General features: G+C 44.4%; 1 protein-coding gene across 2 annotated transcripts in view; it reads left to right on the forward strand.

Annotated features, from left to right (window-relative positions):
- The window catches only part of LOC311128206 (pleckstrin homology domain-containing family A member 7-like), a gene marked incomplete at its 5' end in the record, with an annotated part of 131,164 nt that overhangs the window by 59,473 nt on the left and 44,494 nt on the right, over positions 1 to 27,197 (forward strand). The window contains 3 exons of one of the 2 annotated variants that reach the window (XM_084160227.1): positions 45 to 228; positions 10,477 to 10,560; positions 26,602 to 26,722. In XM_084160227.1, the coding sequence (XP_084016353.1) occupies positions 10,487 to 10,560; positions 26,602 to 26,722 (195 nt within the window). Of the gene's footprint in view, positions 1 to 44; positions 229 to 10,476; positions 10,561 to 26,601; positions 26,723 to 27,197 lie in introns of those variants that run through there. The other variant, XM_084160226.1, reaches the window with a different exon arrangement.

A 27,197-nucleotide genomic window follows, 5' to 3' on the forward strand; every position in this document is an offset into this window, starting at 1 on the left:
GCAGGGTGAGAGAGATAGTACAGTTAGATAGTGGTTTGCTCTGTGAGTGAAACTCCAGGAGACAGCTCCAGCTCCTGTGGGAGCCAGGGGAGAGAGATAGATAGTTCCCTTCCTTTCATCACTCCCTCACTGGGATCCTAGCTGCCATGAGAGAGCCTCAGCCCTTCTCCCCCCTTGCCACCACCAGCCGATCTAACTAGGAGGAAGTAGATAATCCACTGGGACCAGGTGAGACTGCTCTGCTCCTTCACTTTGTGCAAAGAGAACAAAAGAGAGAGAGAGAATGATAGGACAGATACAGTAGAAGATAAAAGAACAGAGACATCTGATTGGAGTTTACACAAGGAAATGTGTTTAGTAAAATTTCACTTTTGGTTAAGGAGGAGAGAGAGAATGTGTGACAAGCAAGGTAGTGGGAGGCGAGCAAGAGAGAGTGGACTGTGGCGTTGTAAGATAATAGTGTGTTCCTGGTATTTGATGTGCAGTTCCTGGTATTTGATGTGCAGGTATTTGATGTGCGGAGGATCTGGTGTGTGAGGGTGAGATGAAAAGTCCTCTGTGGTCCTCTGTAGCTCAGCTGGTAGAGCACGGCGCTTGTAACGCCAAGGTAGTGGGTTCGATCCCCGGGACCACCCATACACAAAAAAAAAACATGTATGCACGCATGACTGTAAGTCGCTTTGGATAAAAGCGTCTGCTAAATGGCATATTATTATTATTATTATAAAAGCACCTTGGGCCATGCCCATGCCCCTCTGTGCCACGCTGCCAGCCTGGGCTTAGCCCCTCTATTGGAGAAGGGATTACCCTGAGCCTGTTGTTTTGCTGTAAAATTTGGTACGGAGTGGCATGCCGGGTTGAACCTTGGACTCCAAAGTTGTGCGTTTGTTCAGCGCAGCAGGAGAGGGGGAGTGGGGGTGGGGGTGGGGGAGATTGGAGCTACAGTGGGGAGAACAAGTATTTGATACACTGCCGATTTTGCAGGTTTTCCTACTTACAAAGCATGTAGAGGTCTGTAATTTTGATCATAGGTACACTTAAACTGTGAGAGACGGAATCTAAAAAAAAATATAATAATCCAGAAAATCACATTGTATGATTTTTAAGTAATTAATTTGCATTTTATTGCATGACATAAGTATTTGATACATCAGAAAAGCAGAACTTAATATTTGGTACAGAAACCTTTGTTTGCAATTATAGAGATCATACGTTTCCTGTAGGTCTTGACCAGGTTTGCACACACTGCAGCAGGGATTTTGGCCCACTCCTCCATACAGACCTTCTCCAGATCCTTCAGGTTTCGGGGCTGTCGCTGGGCAATACGGACTTTCAGCTCCCTCCAAAGATTTTCTATTGGGTTCAGGTCTGGAGACTGGCTAGGCCACTCCAGGACCTTGAGATGCTTCTTACGGAGCCACTCCTTAGTTGCCCTGGCTGTGTGTTTCGGGTCGTTGTCATGCTGGAAGACCCAGCCACGACCCATCTTCAATGCTCTTACTGAGGGAAGGAGGTTGTTGGCCAAGATCTCGCGATACATGGCACCATCCATCCTACCCTCAATACGGTGCAGTCGTCCTGTTCCCTTTGCAGAAAAGCATCCCCGAAGAATGATGTTTCCACCTCCATGCTTCATGGTTGGGATGGTGTTCTTGGGGTTGTACTCATCCTTCTTCTTCCTCCAAACACGGCGAGTGGAGTTTAGACCAAAAAGCTCTATTTATGTCTCATCAGACCACATGACCTTCTCCAATTCGTCCTCTGGATCATCCAGATGGTCATTGGCAAACTTCAGACGGGCCTGGACATGCGCTGGCTTGAGCAGGGGGACCTTGCGTGCGCTGCAGTATTTTAATCCATGACGGCATGGTGTGTTACTAATGGTTTTCTTTGAGACTGTGGTCCCAGCTCTCTTCAGGTCATTGAACAGGTCCTGCCGTGTAGTTCTGTGCTGATCCCTCACCTTCCTCATGATCATTGATGCCCCACGAGGTGAGATCTTGCATGGAGCCCCAGACCGAGGATGATTGACCGTCATCTTAAACTTCTTCCATTTTCTAATAATTGCGCCAACAGTTGTTGCCTTCTCACCAAGCTGCTTGCCTATTGTCATGTAGCCCATCCCAGCCTTGTGCAGGTCTACAATTGTATCCATGATGTCCTTACACAGCTCTCTGGCCTTGGCCATTGTGGAGAGGTTGGAGTCTGTTTGATTGAGTGTGTGGACAGGTGTCTTTTATACAGGCAACAAGTTCAAACGGGTGCAGTTAATACAGGTAATGAGTGGAGAACAGGAGGGCTTCTTAAAGAAAAACTAACAGGTCTGTGAGAGCCGGAATTCTTACTGGTTGGTAGGTGATCAAATACTTATGTCATGCAATAAATTGCAAATGAATTACTTAAAAATCATACAATGTGATTTTCTGGATTTTTGTTTTAGATTCCGTCTCTCACAGTTGAAGTGTACCTATGATAAAAATTACAGACCTCTTCATGCTTTGTAAGTAGGAAAACCTGCAAAATCGGCAGTGTATCAAATACTTGTTCTCCCCACTGTATGTCAACCCTGAGTGTAACTGTGTCTCAGTCTGGGCTCTGTGAGGAACAAATTCCTTAGCTGACAAAATACTCTAAAGTAAAATGTGTTAAGTAGAGAAAAAGCTCTCAGCTGAAATGAAAGCCTGGGGTTGTACTCTATTCAGCTCGCTCTCTTATTTGTCATATGCTTCGTAAACAACAGGTGTAGACTAACAGTGAAATGCTTACTTACTGGCCCTTCTCAACAATGCAGAGAGAAAAACAATAGAGAGAAATAGAATAGAAAAAGGAATAAAGGAATAAATACACAATGAGTAATGTTAAATTGGCTATATACACAGGGTACCAGTACCCAGTAATGATAACTTGGTTATATACACGGGGTACCAGTACCCAGTAATGATAACTTGGTTATATACACGGGGTACCAGTACCCAGTAATGATAACTTGGTTATATACACGGGGTACCAGTACCCAGTAATGATAACTTGGTTATATACACGGGGTACCAGTACCCAGTAATGATAACTTGGTTATATACACGGGGTACCAGTACCCAGTAATGATAACTTGGTTATATACACGGGGTACCAGTACCCAGTAATGATAACTTGGCTATATACACGGGGTACCATTACCGAGTCGATGTGCAGGGTTACTATGTAATTGAGGTAGATATGTACATTTAGGTAGGGGCAAATGTGTGCCTGTGTGTATGTGTTATGTGTGAGTGAGTGAGTGTGTGTGTATGTGTGAGTGTGTGCATCGAGTCAAAAATAGTTAGTGCAAAAAGGTTCAATGCAGATAGTCCGGGTAGCTATTTGGTTAACTATTTAGCAGTCTTATGGCTTGGGGGTACAAGCTGTTCAGGAGCCCTTTGGTCCCAGACTTAGCGCTCCGGTACCGTTTGCCATGCGGTAGCAGAGAGAACAGTCTATGACTAGGGTGGCTGGAGTCTTTGACAATTTTTAGGGCTTCCTCTGACACCGCCTGGTATAGAGGTCCTGGATGGCAGAGAGTTCGACCCCAGTGATGTACTGGGCCGTACGCACTTTCCTCTGTAAAGCCTTGTGGTCGGATGCCGAGCAGTTGCCATACCAAGCAGTGATGCAGCCAGTCAAGATGCTCTCAATGGTGCATCTGAGGGCCCATGCCAAATCTTTTCTGCCTCCTGAGGGGGAAGAGGCGCGAGGGGGAAGAGGCTCTGTATAGTGTGTTACTGTAGCTCTAACTGTATTTGTGTGTTGCAGAATATGTCCAATCAACTGAACTTCTTTGCCATATAGTGCACCTTTCTTGCTCAACATGAAATAGAACATTTCAAACGCTTTTCCAAGATATAAATCACATTTTTCATTTAATCTGCTCTGTGGAAAATACTCCCATCCTTTTAACAGTGTCTAAACAGACACTCCTCCCTCCTTTATTTTGTAGCTGTGCCTGAAAGGTTTTACATGGATGTTAGACCTTAGAGTAAACACAGCCACACTCTGGTAGACCTGCTATTAGACCTGTCAGTCGCGCTAGCTGCTCCCTATTAGGACCACATGGAAACATAAACTCCACTTAAGTGTTTCGGTTCCAAGTGACATGCAAGTGACATGCTGTTGAATATAAATATTTCCTGTGAGCTGAATGTTTAGCAATTCAAGGTATGCATTTCCTATAATATTGCAACACCAATCTTGTAAAGCCAGCTGAGACACCTAGACATTTTTAATTTTTTAAGTATAGTTCCACATTGTCAACATTACCTTTAGCCTAGTTCTTAAAATATCCCTGGTTTATACCTCTGGACATTTAAATCAGTGTGATATTATTATACTATGATATTAACAGTATAATAATTTTCATAAAGACATGGTGTAATTATAAATCAAATATAAAAATGCACAATAATGTTGATGTTAACATCTAACCTGTGATTTAACCACAGGTTGCAGTGAGGATGTTAGGAAGGGTCATAACTCTGAGTGGTACCCAGGCTGATAAGGCCTGAGCCATGAGAGTGCTACATGGGGAGAAAGAGTTATGGAGGAGGAAGCACAGGGAGACATGTAATCACATCACAGCCATGATGATTACTGGCTAATGAGCACGTGACCTTGCCTGCTCCTCGCAGCAGGTGGGGTCTGTCAGTGTGTAGAAGGTCAGTGTGTAGAGTGTGTGTTACTCTGTGTGTCTCTCTCCCTCTGTGTGTGTGTGTGGGTGGTTGGGTGGGTTTGGTTTGTGTGTGTGTGTGATTCTCAGTGTGTGGAGGATGTGTCTGTGTGTGATTCTCAGTGTGTGGAGGATGTGTCTGTGTGTGATTCTCAGTGTGTGGAGGATGTGTCTGTGTGTGATTCTCAGTGTGTGGAGGATGTGTGTGTGTGTGTGTGATTCTCAGTGTGTGGAGGATGTGTGTCTCTGTGTGACCCTGATAATGGAAGCCTTTGTGTTTTTATAACCCCTGACCTTTTCCTGTCAATCATAGAGGTCATAGGATTTCTGTGCAAGTGGTTAGTTTTGTTCTCAATGGAGTTTGGCTGTGATGCTGATCATTTGGTTCTGTCTTTGAAAGTGATGCATGATTTGGAAGGGCATTAGGATGACCATTTCACCTCCATTTCCTCTCTTGTGATAAACCTTGTTATAAAAGGCTTCCTAGTATATTACTCGCTAACTTTCAGTCCCTGGACAATAAAGTAGACGAGCTCAGGGCGAGTATCTCTGTCCAGAGAGACATCAGGGACTGTAAAATACTCTGTTTTACGGAATCAAGACTATCTCCGGATATATTGTCCCCATCCATTCAGCCAGCAGGGTTCTCCGTCCATTGTGCGAAAGGTGGAGGGGTTTTGTTTCATGATTAACAACTCATGGTGTGATTGTGGTAATGTACAGGAACTCAAGTCCTTTTGTTCTCCCAATCTTGAATACATCACCATCAAATTCCGACCAAATTACCTCCCGAGATAACTTTAATTAAGGAAATCTGAGGAAAACGCTACCGGCATTCTATCAACACATCTCCTGTGCTACAAGCGCAACACGAACCCTGGATCATTGCTACTCTCCCTTCCGGGATGGCTCCAAGGCCCTCCCCCGCCCTCCCTTCGGCAAATCAGATCACGCCTCCATTCTGCCTATAGGCAGAAACTTAAACGGAAAGCTCCCGTGATAAGGACTGTTCAACGTTGGTCTGACCAATCGAAATCTATGCTTTAAGATTGTTTTGATCACGCGAACTGGGAAATGTTCTGGGTCGCCTCTGAGAATAGTATCGACCTATACACTGACTCGGTGACTGGGCTCACCAGGAAGTGCATAGAGGATGTTGTTCCCACTGTGACAATTAGAACTTATCCAAACCAAAAACCGTGGATAGATTGCAGCATTCGCACAAAACTGAAAGCGCATTTAACCATGGCTAGGTGACTGGGAACATGGACATGTACAAACAGACTAGCTATGACCTCCGTAAAGGCAATCAAAGAGGCAAAACGACAGTACAGGGAAAGGTGGAGTTGCAATTTAACGGCTCAGACACGAGACTTATGTGGCAGGGACTCCAGACAATCACGGATTATAAAGGGAAAGTCAGCCACGTCATGGACACGACACCTCGCTGCCAGACAAGCTAAACACTTTCATCGCTCACTTTGAGGAAAACAACACAGAGCCGCCAAAGCGGGCCCCCGACACTGACGAGAACTGTGTGCTCTTGTTCTCTGTGGCCTACATGAGCAAATCATATAAGCGTATTGTCCGCACTTGCTTCAAAATGTCCACCATTGTTCCTGTACCCAAGAAAGCGAAGGTAACTAAACTCAATTACTATCGCCCCGTAGCACTCACTTCTGTTATCATGAAGTGCATTGAGAGGCTAGTTATGGACCATATCACCTCCACCTTACCCGACACCCTAGACCCACTACAATTTGCATATCGCCCTAACAGATCCACGGACGATGCAATCGCCATTGTACTGCACACTGCCCTATCACACCTGGACAAGAGAAATACCTATGTAAGAATGCTGTTCATCGACTACAGCTCAGCCTTCAACACCATAGTGCCCTCTAAGCTCATCACTAAGCTTAGGGCTCTGGGTCTGAACCCCTCCATGTGCAACTGGCCCTGGACTTCCTGACAGGCAAACCCCAAGTTGTGAAGTTAGGCAACAACAACTCTGCTACGCTGATCCTCAACACGGGGGCCCCACTAGGGTGTCAGCCCCCTCCAGTACTCCCTGTTCACACATGACTGTGTGGCCACGCATGTCTCCAACTCAACCATCAAGTTTGCTAACAACACAAAAGTAGTAGGCCTGATTACCAACAACGATGAGACCGCCTACAGGGAGGAGTTCAGAGCCCTAGCGGAGTGGTGCCAGGAAAATAATCTCTCCCTCAATGTCAACAAAACGAAGGAGCTGATTGTGGACTACAGGAGACAGCATAGAGAGCACACCCCCATCTACATCGACGAGGCCACAGTGGAGAGGGTCAAAAGCTTCAAGTTCCTCGGCGTGCACATCAGTGACAACCTGATATGGTCCCTTCACACAGACAGCGTGGTGAAGAAGGTACAACAGGGCTTGGCCCCTAAGACCCTCACAAACTTCTACAGATGCACAATTGAGAGCATCGTGCGGGGCTATATCACCTCCTGGTATGGCATTTGCACCTTCCGCAACCCCAGGGCTCTCCAGAGGGTGGTGTGGTCAGCCCAACTCATCACCGGGGGCACACTGCCTGCCCTCCAGGATGTCTCCCATTACCCGGTGTCACAGGAAGACCATGAAGATCATCAAGTACCTCAGCCACCCGAGCCACGGCCTGTTCACCCTTCTACCATCTAGAAGGAGGAGACAGTACAGGTGCATCAAAGCTGGAACCGAGAGACTGAGAAACAAGGCCATCAGACTGTTAAACAGTCACCACTAGCAGGCCTCCACCGAGTACCCTGCCCTGAACCTTAGTCACTGTACCACCCGGTACTCTACCCTGCAATAAACTTTGATTTGATTCTGTAAATTAAGACAAATAGCATGCTCATCTGCAACCGGAATTAATTTTTCATTCAGGATGTCAGAATTGGGTCTGCAAGAAGGCACTACGTTGCCGAAATGTTGGTTATTAGGTTTACCCATTCAATTGTTGGGAGCTTATATAGAGCTTATATAGTCTTTCTTCCTTTTTATACAGTTTACTCTTCGTTAGTCAGCACCACTACAAACATTTTTGGGTGTGCGTCAGCTCATGCGTTTTACTGAAGTGGGTCTGCAACCAGGTCTTTTCCCAGAATACTACACTATGTGGCATGGCAAAACAAACAGGGCCACTGTGCTGCCTGAACCGTTTGTTCACTAAGTAGGAATGCAGTGAATTCCATGGCAAGTAGTTCAGAAGTAATGTGGCTGAAACAAAAGGTCCAAAGAATGCAGGTTCCTAATTAACAGTGGAGGGTAGGGTACTACTGCATGGGCCTTGTGCAGTTCAACACACTACATACTGTTACTGGAAAACAGCCCAGGCCAGGACCAAACAGAGTAGAGCGCTGTGTTGTTGTGTTTGTGTGTGTGTTGTTCTGTGTTTGTGTGGGTTGTTATGTGTTTTTGTGCATGTTGCTTTGTGTGCGTTTTTGTGTTTGTGTGTGTGCAGAAATGTCTCTGATGCTCAACCACAGCTTCCTGCGAACATTTGAAAAATGTCAACCCATAAATCTCTCCAAAGAATCAGATTTATTTCCTTTACTTTGCTGCATGACGCTGCAGTAATACTAACAGGGTTGGTATAACACTATGCCTCCTCAGTTGGTAAAGGCTGTAGTTGTCCTTCAGGAGGTGTTTGCCATATGCTGCTGACACCAGTCTGTTTACTCATTGTATTACCATGCACACTGTAAACATTAGGATGCCTACTGAGCAAGTGTGATGCTGCCGCTGCAGACTGCATCTCAGGCTGGTACAGTCCAGTCCAGAGCAGGCTGCCTCTCAGGCTGGTACAGTCCAGTCCAGAGCAGGCTGCATCTCAGGCTGGTACAGTCCAGTCCAGAGCAGGCTGCCTCTCAGGCTGATACGGTCTAGTCCAGAGCAGGCTGCCTCTCAGGCTAGTACAGTCCACAGCAGGCTGCCTTTCAGTCTTGTGCGGTACAGTCCAGTCTACAGCAGCAGGAGTGCGATAGCTCTGCTCTGCTCTGGGAGGACCTTACCACTTCATATCTGTCCAGTGGCCGGACAAATGGGCCTGTCTTCTCAGTGGCCACACCTGAGTAAAGAGTTCAGAGAGGGCTGTGGTGCTGGATGCCAGGATGAGATAGAGGAACACTCAATGAATCACTACAGTTGTATAGAAGTTATATATAGAACTAAGACATTTACGGAATGCATATTCTGTTGTGATTATAGATTGTATGAGGATGTTGTGTTCACAATTTTGTTATTGAGAGTACAGTCAGCTGTTGTCTATTACCTCAAATCTTGGTCATTTGCATCATTGTTTGCCAGTGTTTACATAAAACAGAAACATCACAATAACGTAACTTTGCGAGAGAGATTGAAACAGTCTCAAAGCAAAAATGGCCTCATGTAACAGCGTACGGAAGCATGAAATATTTCATTAGAGGTAAAGGCTAATTCAATTAAGACATCAGCAGTCATCTGGACTGAATTACATATGTGATTTTTACCTATTTCTGCTAGACTGATTGGACAGTCAATGCACCAATAAATTGGCCCACATCATTGCCCTGGTTGTGTTGTCATCCTTATTGTGATGACTGTTTCCATAGCGACTGGATTGGCGTAGTATTTCTCATTGGCTGTTGAATGTGACAGTGTAGCGTGAGAACAGGAAGCCTAGGGTGTGTTATCATGGTCTATCTGGAGGGCACACAGACACACCAATAGGCTAGCTAGCACAGCTCACCTGACCTACTCTGGGAGCCTCTGACCTGCACGGGGGGATCTGCACTATACAGTAGCACAGTGAGAAACACTACACTCACATACAGCGGTCACATTCACACAGTCTGACCCAGAAGTCCTCAGAGTAAATAAAGACAGGTCAGTCTGGGTCAGAAGTCCTCAGAGTAAATAAAGAGCAGGTCAGTCTGGGTCAGAAGTCCTCAGAGTAAATAAAGAGCAGGTCAGTCTGGGTCAGAAGTCCTCAGAGTAAATAAAGACAGTTCAATCTGGGTCAGAAGTCCTCAGAGTAAATAAAGAGCAGGCCAGTCTGGGTCAGAAGTCCTCAGAGTGATTCAAGACCAGGTCAGTCTGGGTCAGAAGTTTCCATCTGTGCATGTTCTGGACCTGGATAACCCTAAATTGAAACGTATGGAATCCTGTCTGCTCCACTGCTCCTAAAGCTAATGTTGAATGAAGCAGAGACCTGTTCATGGAATTACTCTCTCTTACTGTCCGGGGGGCACGTCTGCTACGCAACTGCCATCCAAAGTGTGTAAAAAGTCAATAATTGATGCGGACGGTTTAGAGCAAATCACGTCATTGTGTTCTTTTTCATTATTTCTACCACCAGCGCTGCCCCCCTGTCTCTTATTTTATCCAACGATACAGGGATGCTTTAATGCCCTATTTAAAGCGATGATTGACCCCTTGTAATTGAAATCAATAAAGCCTGGCAAGCTGGTAGAGGAGAGTGCTGAGACTTACACTTTGTGTGAAATAATATGAGTTCCTGCCTTGGCCGGCCTTCAGCACTACCGCACATTCTACACTTGGCTGTGAAAGTCATTGGAAGTCTAGAAACTTGGTGTAGTCTTGTAGAATGCCCAACCAGCAGCCAGCGACCAACACATCAGTGCACATAATAGTGGAGCGTTCAAGCAGAAATATGATTAATGACGGGATACTAATTGTATTTTCTCCTTTGCTGTTGTTTTCCCTCCTTCCCTCTCTTCCCTCTCTGTTCTCCCTCTCTCTCTGACGCTCTCAGCCATAACCAGATGAACACGTCGTTCCGACACCCTGTGACTGGACAGATATCTCCAGAAAACACTGAATATATGCTCCACGACAAGTGAGTGCACCTCTACTATTTTTACTCAAGGAAGGTTACAGTGGGGGAAAAAAGTATTTAGTCAGCCACCAATTGTGCAAGTTCTCCCACTTAAAAAGATGAGAGAGGCCTGTAATTTTCATCATAGGTACACGTCAACTATGACAGAGAAATTGAGAAAAAAAAATCCAGAAAATCACATTGTAGGATTTTTAATGAATTTATTTGCAAATTATGGTGGAAAATAAGTATTTGGTCACCTACAAACAAGCAAGATTTCTGGCTCTCACAGACCTGTAACTTCTTCTTTAAGAGGCTCCTCTGTCCTCCACTTGTTACCTGTATTAATGGCACCTGTTTGAACTTGTTATCAGTATAAAAGACACCTGTCCACAACCTCAAACAGTCACACTCCAAACTCCACTATGGCCAAGACCAAAGAGCTGTCAAAGGACACCAGAAACAAAATTGTAGACCTGCACCAGGCTGGGAAGACTGAATCTGCAATAGGTAAGCAGCTTGGTTTGAAGAAATCAACTGTGGGAGCAATTATTAGGAAATGGAAGACATACAAGACCACTGATAATCTCCTTCGATCTGGGGCTCCACGCAAGATCTCACCCCGTGGGGTCAAAATGATCACAAGAACGGTGAGCAAAAATCCCAGAACCACACAGGGGGACCTAGTGAATGGCCTGCAGAGAGCTGGGACCAAAGTAACAAAGCCTACCATCAGTAACACACTACGCCGCCAGGGACTCAAATCCTGCAGTGCCAGACGTGTCCCCCTTCTTAAGCCAGTACATGTCCAGGCCCATCTGAAGTTTGCTAGAGTGCATTTGGATGATCCAGAAGAGGATTGGGAGAATGTCATATGGTCAGATGAAACCAAAATAGAACTTTTTGGTAAAAACTCAACTCGTCGTGTTTGGAGGACAAAGAATGCTGAGTTGCATCCAAAGAACACCATACCTACTGTGAAGCATGGGGGTGGAAACATCATGCTTTGGGGCTGTTTTTCTGCAAAGGGACCTGGACGACTGATCCGTGAAAAGGAAAGAATGAATGGGGCCATGTATCGTGAGATTTTGAGTGAAAACCTCCTTCCATCAGCAAGGGCATTGAAGATGAAACGTGGCTGGGTCTTTCAGCATGACAATGATCCCAAACACACCGCCCGGGCAACGAAGGAGTGGCTTCGTAAGAAGCATTTCAAGGTCCTGGAGTGGCCTAGCCAGTCTCCAGATCTCAACCCCATAGAAAATCTTTGGAGGGAGTTCAAAGTCTGTGTTGCCCAGCGACAGCCCCAAAACATCACTGCTCTAGAGGAGATCTGCATTGAGGAATGGGCCAAAATACCAGCAACAGTGTGTGAAAACCTTGTGAAGACTTACAGAAAATGTTTGACCTGTGTCATTGCCAACAAAGGGTATATAACAAAGTATTGAGAAACTTTTGTTATTGACCAAATACTTATTTTCCACCATAATTTGCAAATAAATTCATTAAAAATCCTACAATGTGATTTTCTGATTTTTTTTTTCTCATTTTGTCTGTCATAGTTGACGTGTACCTATGATGAAAATTACAGGCCTCTCTCATCTTTTTAAGTGGGAGAACTTGCACAATTGGTGGCTGACTAAATACTTTTTTCCCCCACTGTATAATGTGGGATTCAGTGTAACGTCTGGTTGGTCAAGGGCATGCTGGGAGGAGATGAGAATAGAGTGTAATTTAACTCAGATTAGAGTGTGTGATTGTCTGCTGCTTGTCCCAGGGATGAGAGGGACAGACAGGAATTGACTGCCTGAGGTAATGCTTTCTATTAACTCCAGTCATAGTAATGAAAACAATAATAATGATGATAAAACGAATAAAAAGGATGTTGGCCATTCTATTTTTTATGGAAATAGTTTCATAACTGCTTGAACTCGCGTAACGGCTGCTCCCAGTCCAATTTTTTGTGTGTATTTTGAAGGTATTATCTTAATTGAATTGATGGTAATGAGCCAACTATGGTTCACATTATGTCTTTGACTGTGGCCATGGCACACCTGAAGCCATTCATCTGTCTGAAACGTCACAGTTGTTATGCTAAAGATGGCTATTATTACCACATAGTTTTTTTATTTTTTATCAGAGAGCGATATACAGTGGGGAAAAAAAGTATTTAGTCAGCCACCAATTGTGCAAGTTCTCCCACTTAAAAAGATGAGTGAGGCCTGTAATTTTCATCATAGGTACACGTCAACTATGACAGACAAATGGAGGAAAAAAAATCCAGAAAATCACATTGTAGGATTTTTAATGAATTTATTAGCAAATTATGGTGGAAAATAGGTATTTGGTCACCTACAAACAAGCAAGATTTCTGGCTCTCACAGACCTGTAACTTCTTCTTTAAGAGGCTCCTCTGTCCTCCACTCGTTACCTGTATTAATGGCACCTGTTTGAACTTGTTATCAGTATAAAAGACACCTGTCCACAACCTCAAACAGTCACACTCCAAACTCCACTATGGCCAAGACCAAAGAGCTGTCAAAGGACACCAGAAACAAAATTGTAGACCTGCACCAGGCTGGGAAGACTGAATCTGCAATAGGTAAGCAGCTTGGTTTGAAGAAATCAACTGTGGGAGCAATTATTAGGAAATGGAAGACATACAAGACCACTGATAATATCCCTCGATCTGGGGCTCCACGCAAGATCTCACCCCGTGGGGTCAAAATGATCACAAGAACGGTGAACAAAAATCCCAGAACCACACGGGGGGACCTAGTGAATGACCTGCAGAGAGCTGGGACCAAAGTAACAAAGCCTACCATCAGTAACACACTACGCCGCCAGGGACTCAAATCCTGCAGTGCAAGACGTGTCCCCCTGCTTAAGCCAGTACATGTCCAGGCCCGTCTGAAGTTTGCTAGAGTGCATTTGGATGATCCAGAAGAGGATTGGGAGAATGTCATATGGTCAGATGAAACCAAAATAGAACTTTTTGGTAAAAACTCAACTCGTCATGTTTGGAGGACAAAGAATGCTGAGTTGCATCCAAAGAACACCATACCTACTGTGAAGCATGGGGGTGGAAACATCATGCTTTGGGGCTGTTTTTCTGCAAAGGGACCAGGACGACTGATCCGTGTAAAGGAAAGAATGAATGGGGCCATGTATCGTGAGATTTTGAGTGAAAACCTCCTTCCATCAGCAAAGGCATTGAAGATGAAACGTGGCTAGGTCTTTCAGCATGACAATGATCCCAAACACACCACCCGGGCAACGAAGGAGTGGCTTCGTAAGAAGCATTTCAAGGTCCTGGAGTGGCCTAGCCAGTCTCCAGATCTCAACCCCATAGAAAATCTTTGGAGGGAGTTCAAAGTCTGTGTTGCCCAGCTACAGCCCCAAAACATCACTGCTCTAGAGGAGATCTGCATTGAGGAATGGGCCAAAATACCAGCAACAGTGTGTGAAAACCTTGTGAAGACTTACAGAAAATGTTTGACCTGTGTCATTGCCAACAAAGGGTATATAACAAAGTATTGAGAAACTTTTGTTATTGACCAAATACTTATTTTCCACCATAATTTGCAAATACATTCATTAAAAATCCTACAATGTGATTTTCTGATTTTTTTTTTCTCATTTTGTCTGTCATAGTTGACGTGTACCTATGATGAAAATTACAGGCCTCTCTCATCTTTTTAAGTGGGAGAACTTGCACAATTGGTGGCTGACTAAATACTTTTTTCCCCCACTGTATAATGTGGGATTCAGTGTAACGTCTGGTTGGTCAAGGGCATGCTGGGAGGAGATGAGAATAGAGTGTAATTTAACTCAGATTAGAGTGTGTGATTGTCTGCTGCTTGTCCCAGGGATGAGAGGGACAGACAGGAATTGACTGCCTGAGGTAATGCTTTCTATTAACTCCAGTCATAGTAATGAAAACAATAATAATGATGATAAAACGAATAAAAAGGATGTTGGCCATTCTATTTTTTATGGAAATAGTTTCATAACTGCTTGAACTCGCGTAACGGCTGCTCCCAGTCCAATTTTTTGTGTGTATTTTGAAGGTATTATCTTAATTGAATTGATGGTAATGAGCCAACTATGGTTCACATTATGTCTTTGACTGTGGCCATGGCACGCCTGAAGCCATTCATCTGTCTGAAACGTCACAGTTGTTATGCTAAAGATGGCTATTATTACCACATAGTTTTTTTATTTTTTATCAGAGAGCGATATACAGTGGGGAAAAAAAGTATTTAGTCAGCCACCAATTGTGCAAGTTCTCCCACTTAAAAAGATGAGTGAGGCCTGTAATTTTCATCATAGGTACACGTCAACTATGACAGACAAATGGAGGAAAAAAAATCCAGAAAATCACATTGTAGGATTTTTAATGAATTTATTAGCAAATTATGGTGGAAAATAGGTATTTGGTCACCTACAAACAAGCAAGATTTCTGGCTCTCACAGACCTGTAACTTCTTCTTTAAGAGGCTCCTCTGTCCTCCACTCGTTACCTGTATTAATGGCACCTGTTTGAACTTGTTATCAGTATAAAAGACACCTGTCCACAACCTCAAACAGTCACACTCCAAACTCCACTATGGCCAAGACCAAAGAGCTGTCAAAGGACACCAGAAACAAAATTGTAGACCTGCACCAGGCTGGGAAGACTGAATCTGCAATAGGTAAGCAGCTTGGTTTGAAGAAATCAACTGTGGGAGCAATTATTAGGAAATGGAAGACATACAAGACCACTGATAATATCCCTCGATCTGGGGCTCCACGCAAGATCTCACCCCGTGGGGTCAAAATGATCACAAGAACGGTGAACAAAAATCCCAGAACCACACGGGGGGACCTAGTGAATGACCTGCAGAGAGCTGGGACCAAAGTAACAAAGCCTACCATCAGTAACACACTACGCCGCCAGGGACTCAAATCCTGCAGTGCCAGACGTGTCCCCCTGCTTAAGCCAGTACATGTCCAGGCCCGTCTGAAGTTTGCTAGAGTGCATTTGGATGATCCAGAAGAGGATTGGGAGAATGTCATATGGTCAGATGAAACCAAAATAGAACTTTTTGGTAAAAACTCAACTCGTCATGTTTGGAGGACAAAGAATGCTGAGTTGCATCCAAAGAACACCATACCTACTGTGAAGCATGGGGGTGGAAACATCATGCTTTGGGGCTGTTTTTCTGCAAAGGGACCAGGACGACTGATCCGTGTAAAGGAAAGAATGAATGGGGCCATGTATCGTGAGATTTTGAGTGAAAACCTCCTTCCATCAGCAAAGGCATTGAAGATGAAACGTGGCTAGGTCTTTCAGCATGACAATGATCCCAAACACACCACCCGGGCAACGAAGGAGTGGCTTCGTAAGAAGCATTTCAAGGTCCTGGAGTGGCCTAGCCAGTCTCCAGATCTCAACCCCATTCAAAATCTTTGGAGGGAGTTGAAAGTCCGTGTTGCCCAGCGACAGCCCCAAAACATCACTGCTCTAGAGGAGATCTGCATGGAGGAATGGGCCAAAATACCAGCAACAGTGTGTGAAAACCTTGTGAAGACTTACAGAAAACGTTTGACCTGTGTCATTGCCAACAAAGGGTATATAACAAAGTATTGAGAAACTTTTGTTATTGACCAAATACTTATTTTCCACCATAATTTGCAAATAAATTCATTAAAAATCCTACAATGTGATTTTCTGGAATTTTTTTCTCATTTTGTCTGTGATAGTTGACGTGTACCTATGATGAAAATTACAGGCCTCTCTCATCTTTTTAAGTTGGAGAACTTGCACAATTGGTGGCTGACTAAATACTTTTTTCCCCCACTGTATAGAGTATTTTCTGCAGGTTATAGCTGCAGTCATGAAGTTGATTGTGTTGAACTGTTTGGGTGGTACGGTCATGGTGGAGACCCAGGTGGTGTGATGAGGTTGAATAGCATGGGACCTAGGTTTAGCGACACATGCATAGATATGGTTTGACCTAGATGTACTGAAACTATTTTTAGAACTGGATGGACTTCAGTGGATGACCATGTTTTTGGTAATATGCTTATCTTTAAGTTGTAGCGTTGTAGAGCTTGCTTGTAAGTGCCTCTAAAACATGTGAGATGACATGGCATGACATTCCTGACATACAGAGGAAGGATCTTTAATTTGATCACTCTTTTGTTGCTGAGAATTGTTCTGTTTTGTTGTTGTGAAATGCAGATGAGCTTCACGATTTACATAAATTCACTGAAAACCCACACTAACACACGGTTATACTAGCAGTATTGCACTTTTCATGTAGCCAACTTTTGGCCAGCTAATAGCCTAACCACCGATCAAGCAACATTATGGACTAAACGTTCAAATCCTGTTGCTGCAGGATTGTGTTGTTGTGACAGTATAGGCCAAATTAAGATCCTACATCTGTACCATGACTTTCATGTTAATTATTCATGATAAATGGCCCTGATGTTATTACACTTTCATTATGATGGATTAGAACCATAGCAGGACCACATTTGAGTCCTTTATCTTTCTGTTATAAATGTGTATGACAGGTGTCACAACATAATTAAGGTGGTGTTATGTAGGCTTTAGGATGCATAGCTCAATGTGTTAGTGTAGCAGAGAGGGTCGAGAGTGGTATCTGATCTCCACTGTCGCTGTGTTTGAAAGGTAATTTATAGGAGTGACATGAAGCTCATTGGGATTCCTCTCTTCTCCACTCCTATATCCCTCATATGGTACTGTTGAGCCAGGGATTTGTACACCATCAGGGGGTTTGAAAGTTAAAGTGCCCTGCCTTGCATATTCCCTGCACTGTAGGGGCCACAGTAACTGCATTATTCTATTACTATCTAATACCAGATCAAAGCTCAATAGACCAGCCAGGCTTAGAATAGCATCATACTTCCCACAAGAATATGTGACGAATCACATGTATTTAAATAGCATAATTAATGTCCTCTGTCCATTGTCATAGTTTACTGTTGATACATTTCACATTATCATCAGTCCTTAAAATGTCATCATCAGAAGCTCCCCCAATCCTAGTCTACCATAGACTTCTTTCCAGTACAATAAAATCATGCAGCTATGACAGAGATCATAGATTTGAAAATGTTTGGATCATTATGGGAATATCACAGAGGCCCATCAAGCCCATCTCTCACAGGTAGGAGACAGGCAGCCTAATACTCTTGCAACGGCCTGATTGATGCCCCTCATTAGAGACTGTGTGTGTGGGACCTGAGTTACAGTCGGGGCTACTTTCACTGTACACACACACACACACACACACACACACACACACACACACACACACACACACACACACACACACACACACACACACACACACACACACACACACACACACACACAGAAAAACACTGGGGGAGGTTATTATCCCACAGAGTTCACAGCCACCCAAGTGACACAACCTTGAACTCTCACCCCATGCCACCTGTTCAGTGGTACATCCCTGCCCCCACTGTATGCTGATGGACTCTACCACTGAGTAGGGGGTGTATGGTAGGCTATAGAATGTCTATCTCACAGCCAGTCTGTTAGGAGAAATATCACCCTCTTGGCATTCCTCTTTTTCCTCTTTAAGATGCCTGTGGTGTGCAGGGGTAGAAGGAGCTAAAGTAGCAGGACTTATGAAGCCCCTTGACTCTCTGCTGGCTGCTATTTATACTACGGCCGACTTGCTTTCCCTTTCCCTTCTTCGTCCCCCCTGTATCTCTCTATCCCTTCCTCCCAGTCATACTTTAGTTGTGGAAATAGAGCATCGTAACAGCTGGGGTACTGATGCACCCAGGGAGAAGCATGTGTGTTATGCAGTGATGATGCCTTCGCCCTGGCCTGCATAGCCCAAACAGACAGCCAGGGCAGATTAATGTGGTTGGATGCTGTGGCAGCCAGGGTGTGGATGTCACCCATGCTGAGACTCAGATCTGGATGTGAAAGTAGGTTCCCTCTCCTGTATTCCCTCTGTGGTGTAGGATGGGTACAGGATGGACAGGCAGGCACATTTAGTAATGACAGACTCAGTGACAGGGCCATAATAAATATATATATATATATATGGCAAGCCTAAATAAGTTCAGGAGTAAAAAGGTGCTTAACAAGTCAGATAGTAAGTTGCATGGACTCACTTGTGTGTCGAGTGTTTAACATTATTTTTGAATGACTACCTCGTCTTTGTACCCCACACATCCAATTATCTGTAAAGTCCCTCAGTCAAGCAGTGAATTTAAAACACAGATTCAACCACAAAGACCAGGGAGGTTTTCCAATGCCTCGCAAAGAAGGGCACCTATTGGTAAATGGGTCAAAATAAAAAACGCAGACATTGAATATCCCTTTGCGTATGGTGAAGTTATTAATTGCACTTTGGATGGTGTATCAATACACCCAGTCACTACAAAGATACAGGTGTCCTTCCTAACTCAGTTGCCAGAGAGGAAGGAAACCGCTCAGGAATTTCACCATGAGGCCAATGGTGACTTCAAAACAGTTACAGCGTTTAATTACTGTGATAGGAGAAAACGGAGGATTGATCAACAACATTGTAGTTACTCCACAATACTAACCTAATTGACAGAGTGAAAAGAAGAAAGCACTTTTAGAATACAAATATTCTAAAACATGCATCCTGTTTGCAACAAGGCACTAAAGTAAGATTGCAAAAAAAATTGCAAAGCAATTAACATTTTGTTCTGTATACAAAGTGTTACAGTTGAAGTCGGAAGTTTACATACACTTAGGTTGGAGTCATTAAAACTTGTTTTTCAACCACTCCACAAATTTATTGTTAACAAACTATAGGCAAGTCGGTTAGGACATCTACTTTGTGCATGACACAAGTAATTTTTCCAACAATTGTTTACAGACAGATTATTTAACTTATAATTCACTGTATCACAATTCCAGTGGGTCAGAAGTTTACATACACTAAGTTGACTGTGCCTTTAAACAGCTTGAAAAATTCCAGAAAATGATGTTATGGCTTTAGAAGCTTTCGATAGGCTAATTGACATCATTTGAGTCAATTGGAGGTGTGGATGTATTTTAAGGCCTACCTTCAAACTCAGTGCCTCTTTGCTTGACATCATGGGTAAATCAAAAGAAATCAGCCAAGACCTCAGAAAAATAATTGTAGACCTCCACAAGTCTGGTTCATCCTTGGGAGTAATTTCCAAACGCCTGAAGGTACCACGTTCATCTGTACAAACAATAGTACGCAAGTATAAACACCATGCGACCACGCAGCCGTCATACCGCTCAGGAAGTAGACGTGTTCTGTCTCCTAGAGATTAACGTACTTTGGTGCGAAAAGTGCAACTCAATCCCAGAACAACAGCAAAGGACCTTGTGAAGATGTTGGAGGAAACAGGTACAAAAGTATCTATATCCACAATAAAACGAGTCCTATATCGACATAACCCGAAAGGCCGCTCAGCAAGGAAGAAGCCACTGCTCCAAAGACGCCACAAAAAAGCCAGACTACGGTTTGCAACTGCACATGGGGACAAAGATCGTACTTTTTGGAGAAATGTCCTCTGGTCTGATTAAACAAAAATAGAACTGTTTGGCCATAATGACTATCGTTATGTTTGGAGGAAAAGGGGGGTGGCTTGTAAGCCGAAGAACAACATCCCAACCGTGAAGCATGGAGGTGGCAGCATCATGCTGTGGGGGTGCTTTGCTGCAAGAGGGACTGGTGCACTTCACAAAATAGATGGCATCATGAGGAAGGAAAATGATGTGGATATATTGAAGCAACATCTCAAGACATCAGTCAGGAAATTAAAGCTTGGTCGCAAATGGGTCTTCCAAATGGACAATGACCCCAAGCATACTTCCAAAGTTGTGGCAAAATGGCTTAAGGACAACAAAGTCAAGGTATTGGAGTGGCCATCACAAAGCCCTGACCTCAATCCTATAGAAAGTTTGTGGGCAGAACTGAAAAAGCGTGTGCGGGCAAGGAGGCCTACAAACCTGACTCAGTTACACCAGCTCTGTCAGGAGGAATGGGCCAAAATTCACCCAACTTATTGTGGGAAGCTTGTGGAAGGCTACCCAAAATATTTGGGAATGTGATGAAAGAAATAAAAGCTGAAATAAATAATTCTCTCTACTATTATTCTGACATTACACATTCTTAAAATGAAGTGGTGATCCTAACTTACTTTACGAGGATTAAATGTCAGGAATTTTAAATGTATTTGGCTAAGGTGTATGTAAACTTCCGACTTCAACTGAATGTTTGGGGCAAATCTAATGCAACAGATTACTTAGTACCACTCTCCATATTTTCAAGCATAGTGATGGCTGCATCATGTTATGGGTATGCTTGTAATCATTAAGGACTGGTAGTTTTTCTGGAGAAAAAATAAACAGAATGGATCTAAACACAGGTAAAATCCTAGAGGAAAACCTTGTTCAGTCTGCTTTCCACCAGACACTGGGAGATTAATTCACCTTTCAGCAGGACAATAACCTAAAATACAAGGCCAAATCTACACTGGAGTTGCTTAACAAGAAGACAGTGAATGTTCCTGAGTGGCCGAGTTACAGTTTTTACTTAAATCTATAATTCTGGGGTATTGTGTGTAGATGGGTGAGAAAAAATATATATTTTGAGTTCAGGCTGTAACACAACAAAATGTGGAATAGGTGAAGGGGTATGAATACTTTCTGAAGGCACATATATACACTGCTCAAAAGAATTAAGGGAACACTTAAACAACACAATGTAACTCCAAGTCAATCACACTTCTGTGAAATCAAACTGTCCACTTAGGAAGCAACACTGATTGACAATACATTTCACATGCTGTTGTGCAAATGGAATAGACAACAGGTGGAAATTATAGGCAATTAGCAAGACACCCCCAATAAAGAAGTGGTTCTGCAGGTGATGACCACAGACCACTTCTCAGTTCCTATGCTTCCTGGCTGATGTTTTGGTCACTTTTGAATGCTGGCGGTGCTTTCACTCTAGTGGTAGCATGAGACGGAGTCTACAACCCACACAAGTGGCTCAGGTAGTGCAGCTCATCCAGGATGGCACATCAATGCGAGCTGTGGCAAAAAGGTTTGCTGTGTCTGTCAGCGTAGTGTCCAGAGCATGGAGGCGCTACCAGGAGACAGGCCAGTACATCAGGAGACGTGGAGGAGGCCGTAGGAGGGCAACAACCCAGCAGCAGGACCGCTACCTCTGCCTTTGTGCAAGGAGGAGCAGGAGGAGCACTGCCAGAGCCCTGCAAAATGACCTCCAGCAAGCCACAAATGTGCATGTGTCTGCTCAAACAGTCAGAAACAGACTCCATGAGGGTGGTATGAGGGCCCGACGTCCACAGGTGGGGGTTGTGCTTACAGCCCAACACCGTGCAGGACGTTTGGCATTTGCCAGAGAACACCAAGATTGGCAAATTCGCCACTGGTGCCCTGTGCTCTTCACAGATGAAAGCAGGTTCACACTGAGCACATGTGACAGACATGACAGAGTCTAGAGACGCCGTGGAGAACGTTCTGCTGCCTGCAACATCCTCCAGCATGACCGGTTTGGCGGTGGGTCAGTCATGGTGTGGGGTGGCATTGACAGCCCTCCATGTGCTCGCCAGAGGTAGCCTGACTGCCATTAGGTACCGAGATGAGATCCTCAGACCCCTTGTGAGACCATATGCTGGTGCGGTTGGCCCTGGGTTCCTCCTAATGCAAGACAATGCTAGACCTCATGTGGCTGGAGTGTGTCAGCAGTTCCTGCAAGAGGAAGGCATTGATGCTATGGACTGGCCCGCCCGTTCCCCAGATCTGAATCCAATTGAGCACATCTTGGACATCATGTCTTGCTCCATCCACCAAGAGTTGGCAGATGCCACCTCATTAGGAGCATGCCCAGGCGTTGTAGGGAGGTCATACAGGCACGTGGAGGCCGCACACACTACTGAGCCTCATTTTGACTTGTTTTAAGGACATTACATCAAAGTTGGATCAGCCTGTAGTGTGGTTTTCCACTTTAATTTTGAGGGTGACTCCAAATCCAGACCTCCATGGGTGGATAAATTTGATTTCCATTGATAATTTTTGTGTGATTTTGTTGTCAGCACATTCAACTATGTAAAGAAAAAAGTATTTAATAAGATTATTTCATTCATTCAGATCTAGGATGTGTTGTTTAAGTGTTCCCTTTATTTCTTTGAGCAGTGTATATACAGTACCAGTCAAAAGTTTGGACACACCTACTCATTCAAGGGTTTTTCTTTATTTTTAGTATTTTCTACATTGTAGAATAATAGTCAAGACATCAAATTTATGAAATAACACATATGGAATGATGTAGGAACCAAAAAAGTGTCAAAGTAGCCACCTTTTGCCTTGATGAAAGCTTTGCACACGCTTGGCATTCTCAGAGAGAGAGAGAGAGAGAGAGAGAGAGAGAGAGAGAGAGAGAGAGAGAGAGAGAGAGAGAGAGAGAGAGAGAGAGAGAGAGAGAGAGAGAGAGAGAGAGAGAGAGAGAGAGAGAGAGAGAGAGAGAGAGAGAGAGAGAGAGAGAGAGAGAGAGAGAGAGAGAGAGAGAGAGAGAGAGAGAGAGAGACAGAGACAGAGACAGAGACAGAGACAGAGACAGAGACAGAGACAGAGACAGAGACAGAGAGAGAGAGCTCCTCCTTCCTTTGTGCTCTGTGGCTATCACAGAGGAGAGATCTTGGTTTGCTGTGGTCTGATCTCTGCGCTGCTGTATTCCTGCTCTGTAGCAGAACTGTTGCTGAGGCTGGGCTAAGACTGGGCTGGACTTGGGCTGCAGCCTGCAGTGTTTGCTGGGAATAGGCTGCTGCTGTGGCCATTCCTCTCAGGTGGTAGGTAACCTATTTGGCCCCAGGCCTGGATCTCTCCCTCTTTCTCTCTGATGTGAAATATTGCTCCTTTCCTCTGCCACATCCCACAGCAAATCTCCCAGGGAATGTTTCAAAAGACAGCAGAGGTAGACAGCATGAAAGCTGCATATAAAACAGGCGAGGATCCCCTTGGTGCAGAGGGAAACGTACTGTAAAAATGTTGGATGGGATCCAGAGAGTTGGAACAGTTGTGTTTTAGTTCCATGGTCAGTCTCTCTCCTTTGGCTGTGCCTCCATTTTTTTCTGCCTGTTTTTATGTCCTGCCCCAGCCTGCCCTGGCCATAGACACATCCCAACACCTCTCCTCTTCCGAAGCTGCACAGGAACACGGCATGGCCGACAGGAAAAAACACTAGTTACAACATCTTTCATGCTCAGGCAGAACAATGCAGGGGTCCAGTGGATGTAGTGGTGGAGTGGGCGGTCAAGCACGGTTTCCTAGTATAAGCACACACTTACACTGAGGAAGAGCACTCTATTATGCCAGAGGAGGTACTTTTCAGAAATCCAATGTCTGTAATGTATAACAATGAGGACAATAGGCCTATTCAGTTTAGTTCAATCTTCTTGAGTACTTGCTTTGAAGTGAACCTACAGCCACCGGCTCTCTAAACATCACAGCCTCTGCGTCTTTGGTTCCAGAGAGCAGTGAGTTCTGTGAGTGATGCCCAGCATGGACGGCTCCGTGTAGGTGGCACTTTCATGGCTGTCTGGGTGTCACAGAGGCATGAACCTCTGAGTGAAGCTTCCTATACACACAAACACACCACTGACATGGCAGGGACACATGGGCAATGGAGAGGACCTCAGCTTGCTCTCTAAGGCTTTACAGTGTGTCTGTGGTTAAGACTGCTACTGACAGACTACTAACATTAGTATTTATAGTCGCTATTATAGTAAAACTATGGCGGGGTCATTTCAATAAAACTGTAACTGTGCCCTTAGTTAGTACCACAATGACTCAGTCAATTAATCATAGGTAATACATGTCATTTGAAAATGTCAAAGTTCATCCCAAGCCCTGTGCATGTCAGTTTGAGGGTTTGCGTTTCAGGCATATCCTCTGCATAGTCTAATTAACAGACAGGCTGGTCTGTCAGTAAGACAGCTTCAATTTCAGCCCTAAGCAACTCTGATCCCACAGCCACCTCTTCTCCTGAACTCGGCACTCACTTTACACTATGTGCTATGAATAGGAAATCACCACAAATAACCTAACAAGTGAAACGTGCCTGATAGGGATGTAATACACTGGGCCTCCTAGTGGAGCTACTAGCAAGTCTGTCTCAACGGGCTGCAGACATTGTACCATCCTCACACAGACTTCTTGCTCATGAACCTACCGTAAATAGCTGACATATTAGGATGACCTTATCAAGAATGTTGTGTGAGCAGCACGCCCAGATAAACTGGCAGTAAAATGATTAGGCATAGCTACCTCTATGATGAATGATACACTCTCACAACCACCTGTTAACACAAACAGACCCATTTGTTCTTGACTTGATCACTCCTCAGCCTCCCAATGTCAGAGAGCATTTTGTCAGTTCATGTATTATTCAAGTACTATTGAACAAGGCTCTGGAGCCTCTACAGCTGGTAATTGAGTTATATTGACTTCAGGAGCAGTGAACCTATACAGTAACTTGTCTGAATCTGACATCAGGAGATGGGAGGAGCTGTGTTATGCCTCAGTACTTCATTTGTAATTAGTGTCATTATTTGTTTACCCAGCCCCTCGGGAATACTATGTTTTTATCGAAGGGGCACGTTAATTAATTGTAGAAGGGCACATTAATTGAGAACTTTCCTCTGTTCTAATGAACCTCATTACAAAGAGAAAGCCCCTATGGCCTCCTTGGAACGTAGATTTCCCATAATCCCTCTTCCTGCTGAAGTTTCCATGCGGCTTCCCGTTATGCTCACTACAATCTGTGTAACAGTGTGACCTTGGTCATTGCCTGGGCATTCCATAACTGCCTCAGATTCCTGCTTTATCCTAAGGGAGCAACCACCTAGGTGCCCTTAAACTGTAATGGAATGTACTATGAGTAGCGGTACTTGAGGCCAAATATTGGGCGAGCCTGGTTACAGATGTAGGATCTTAATTTGAGCCAGTTTGCTACAGCAGGAAAAAAATCCTGCAGCAACAGGAAATGTGAATTATTATGTGGATTATAATTAATGGACATTTTTTGTAGTGGTTGATACATTTTCGGTTAGGGCAAATGAAGTCTGACATTTTAAAGTGGAAATTACACAAACTTTAGAAGCCTTTTTAAACCTCGAAAACACTATACGTTTGCATTTCCTGCTCGGAAGGAAAATTCTCAGCAACAAAAGAGTGATCAAATTAAGATACTACATCTGTAGATAAGAGAAGCTGGTTGATTTTCATGTCATGCCAGTGAACTGGAGCGGATTGTATTTCTTACAAAAACTGTTCCTGGCTGTAACAATGTGATGATGTCATGAGGAAATGTGAGGTGTAATTTGGAAAGCATGGTTGTTCTCTGCTGAGTGAGTGTGTTATCTAATGGATGTAAATATTAAGACGTTTTTGTCTGGAGGTCAGGACACCCTGTGTGTTTGTGTGTGTGTGGTGTGTGTGTGTGTGTGTGTGTGTGTGTGTGTGTGTGTGTGTGTGTGTGTGTGTGTGTGTGCGAGTGCATGTGTGTGTGGGGGGGGGGTTTGTGTACGTGTGTGTGTGTGAGAGAGAGAGAGAAGGAAAAGCGAGAAAGAGAGAGAGTGGATATTTGATCATGAGGAAGCTCATCTGGGGTAGCTCTGGTATCTCTGCTCTGGGTCTTTGTGTTGGAGGTTATGTGGATGTGGAAAAGCTCTTGGTCGTATTACAAGTCATCTTATGAAACAAGACATGCCAGCCCCAGGGACAGTGTCAGACAAAGTGTTACTTGAGTGGCTGCTACAAAAAGGTCCTGCCTGTTAAGATAGCTGCAATTTCATTGGCTGTGACAGGTTGTGTGGCAGGAAGTTGTCATTTCCTCTCTGAGAGCCCAGCACTTAACTGAACCCTGGCTTCCTGTACGGCAGATCCACTACAGAGGAATGGTGGTGGTGGTGAGATACTAGCATGACCACTCATGTCTATGTCATTGATTTCCTTCTTTGCTGCCTCCACTGCAGGACAGAGTCCCGGGGCATGTCCAAGCCACCGTCACCACCCAGTCAGAGGCCCCCCAGTATGGTCAGCCAGACTTCCAAGGCTGTGACCTCATCAACAGTGGACACCACCTCAGGGTCAAAGGTGAGAAAACGGCTCTCTTTTATGAGCAAGCATTGTTTACTCAGTGTTTTTCATTTGTTTGGGTCTATTCCACAACAGTGTTGCAGCAATTAGGTCCAGTGATTGCAGTGTAAAGCGTTTGAATTTATATTGTTTCTAAGGGTACTGGGAGACTGTTAATGCTCATGCTGGAGAATTGGTTTCATCTCCTCCAGAACACTCTCTCTCAGTTTGATTAACATCAACTGACATTGGCAGTCCAGTACTCACATGACACCCAGCAGCCCATCTGTAAAGTGATTTAGTGGCTCTTCCTTGGCCCTTCCCAGGCCACATACGCCTGACTGTCTCCAGCTTCCAGAAAAAGCCTGCCAGCCTCCTCTCCCTTCTCCCCCTGTGGCCCAGCTCTCCCAGGCAGAGAGGGGTGGCCATGCTGGGTGGCATGACATGGCTATCTGCCAACTCACTATCGCCTCTCCAGTCTGACTGACTGGTG

This window comes from Coregonus lavaretus (genome assembly GCF_964263955.1).
Source record: "Coregonus lavaretus genome assembly, chromosome: 4".
NCBI classification, from domain to species: Eukaryota; Metazoa; Chordata; class Actinopteri; order Salmoniformes; family Salmonidae; genus Coregonus; species Coregonus lavaretus.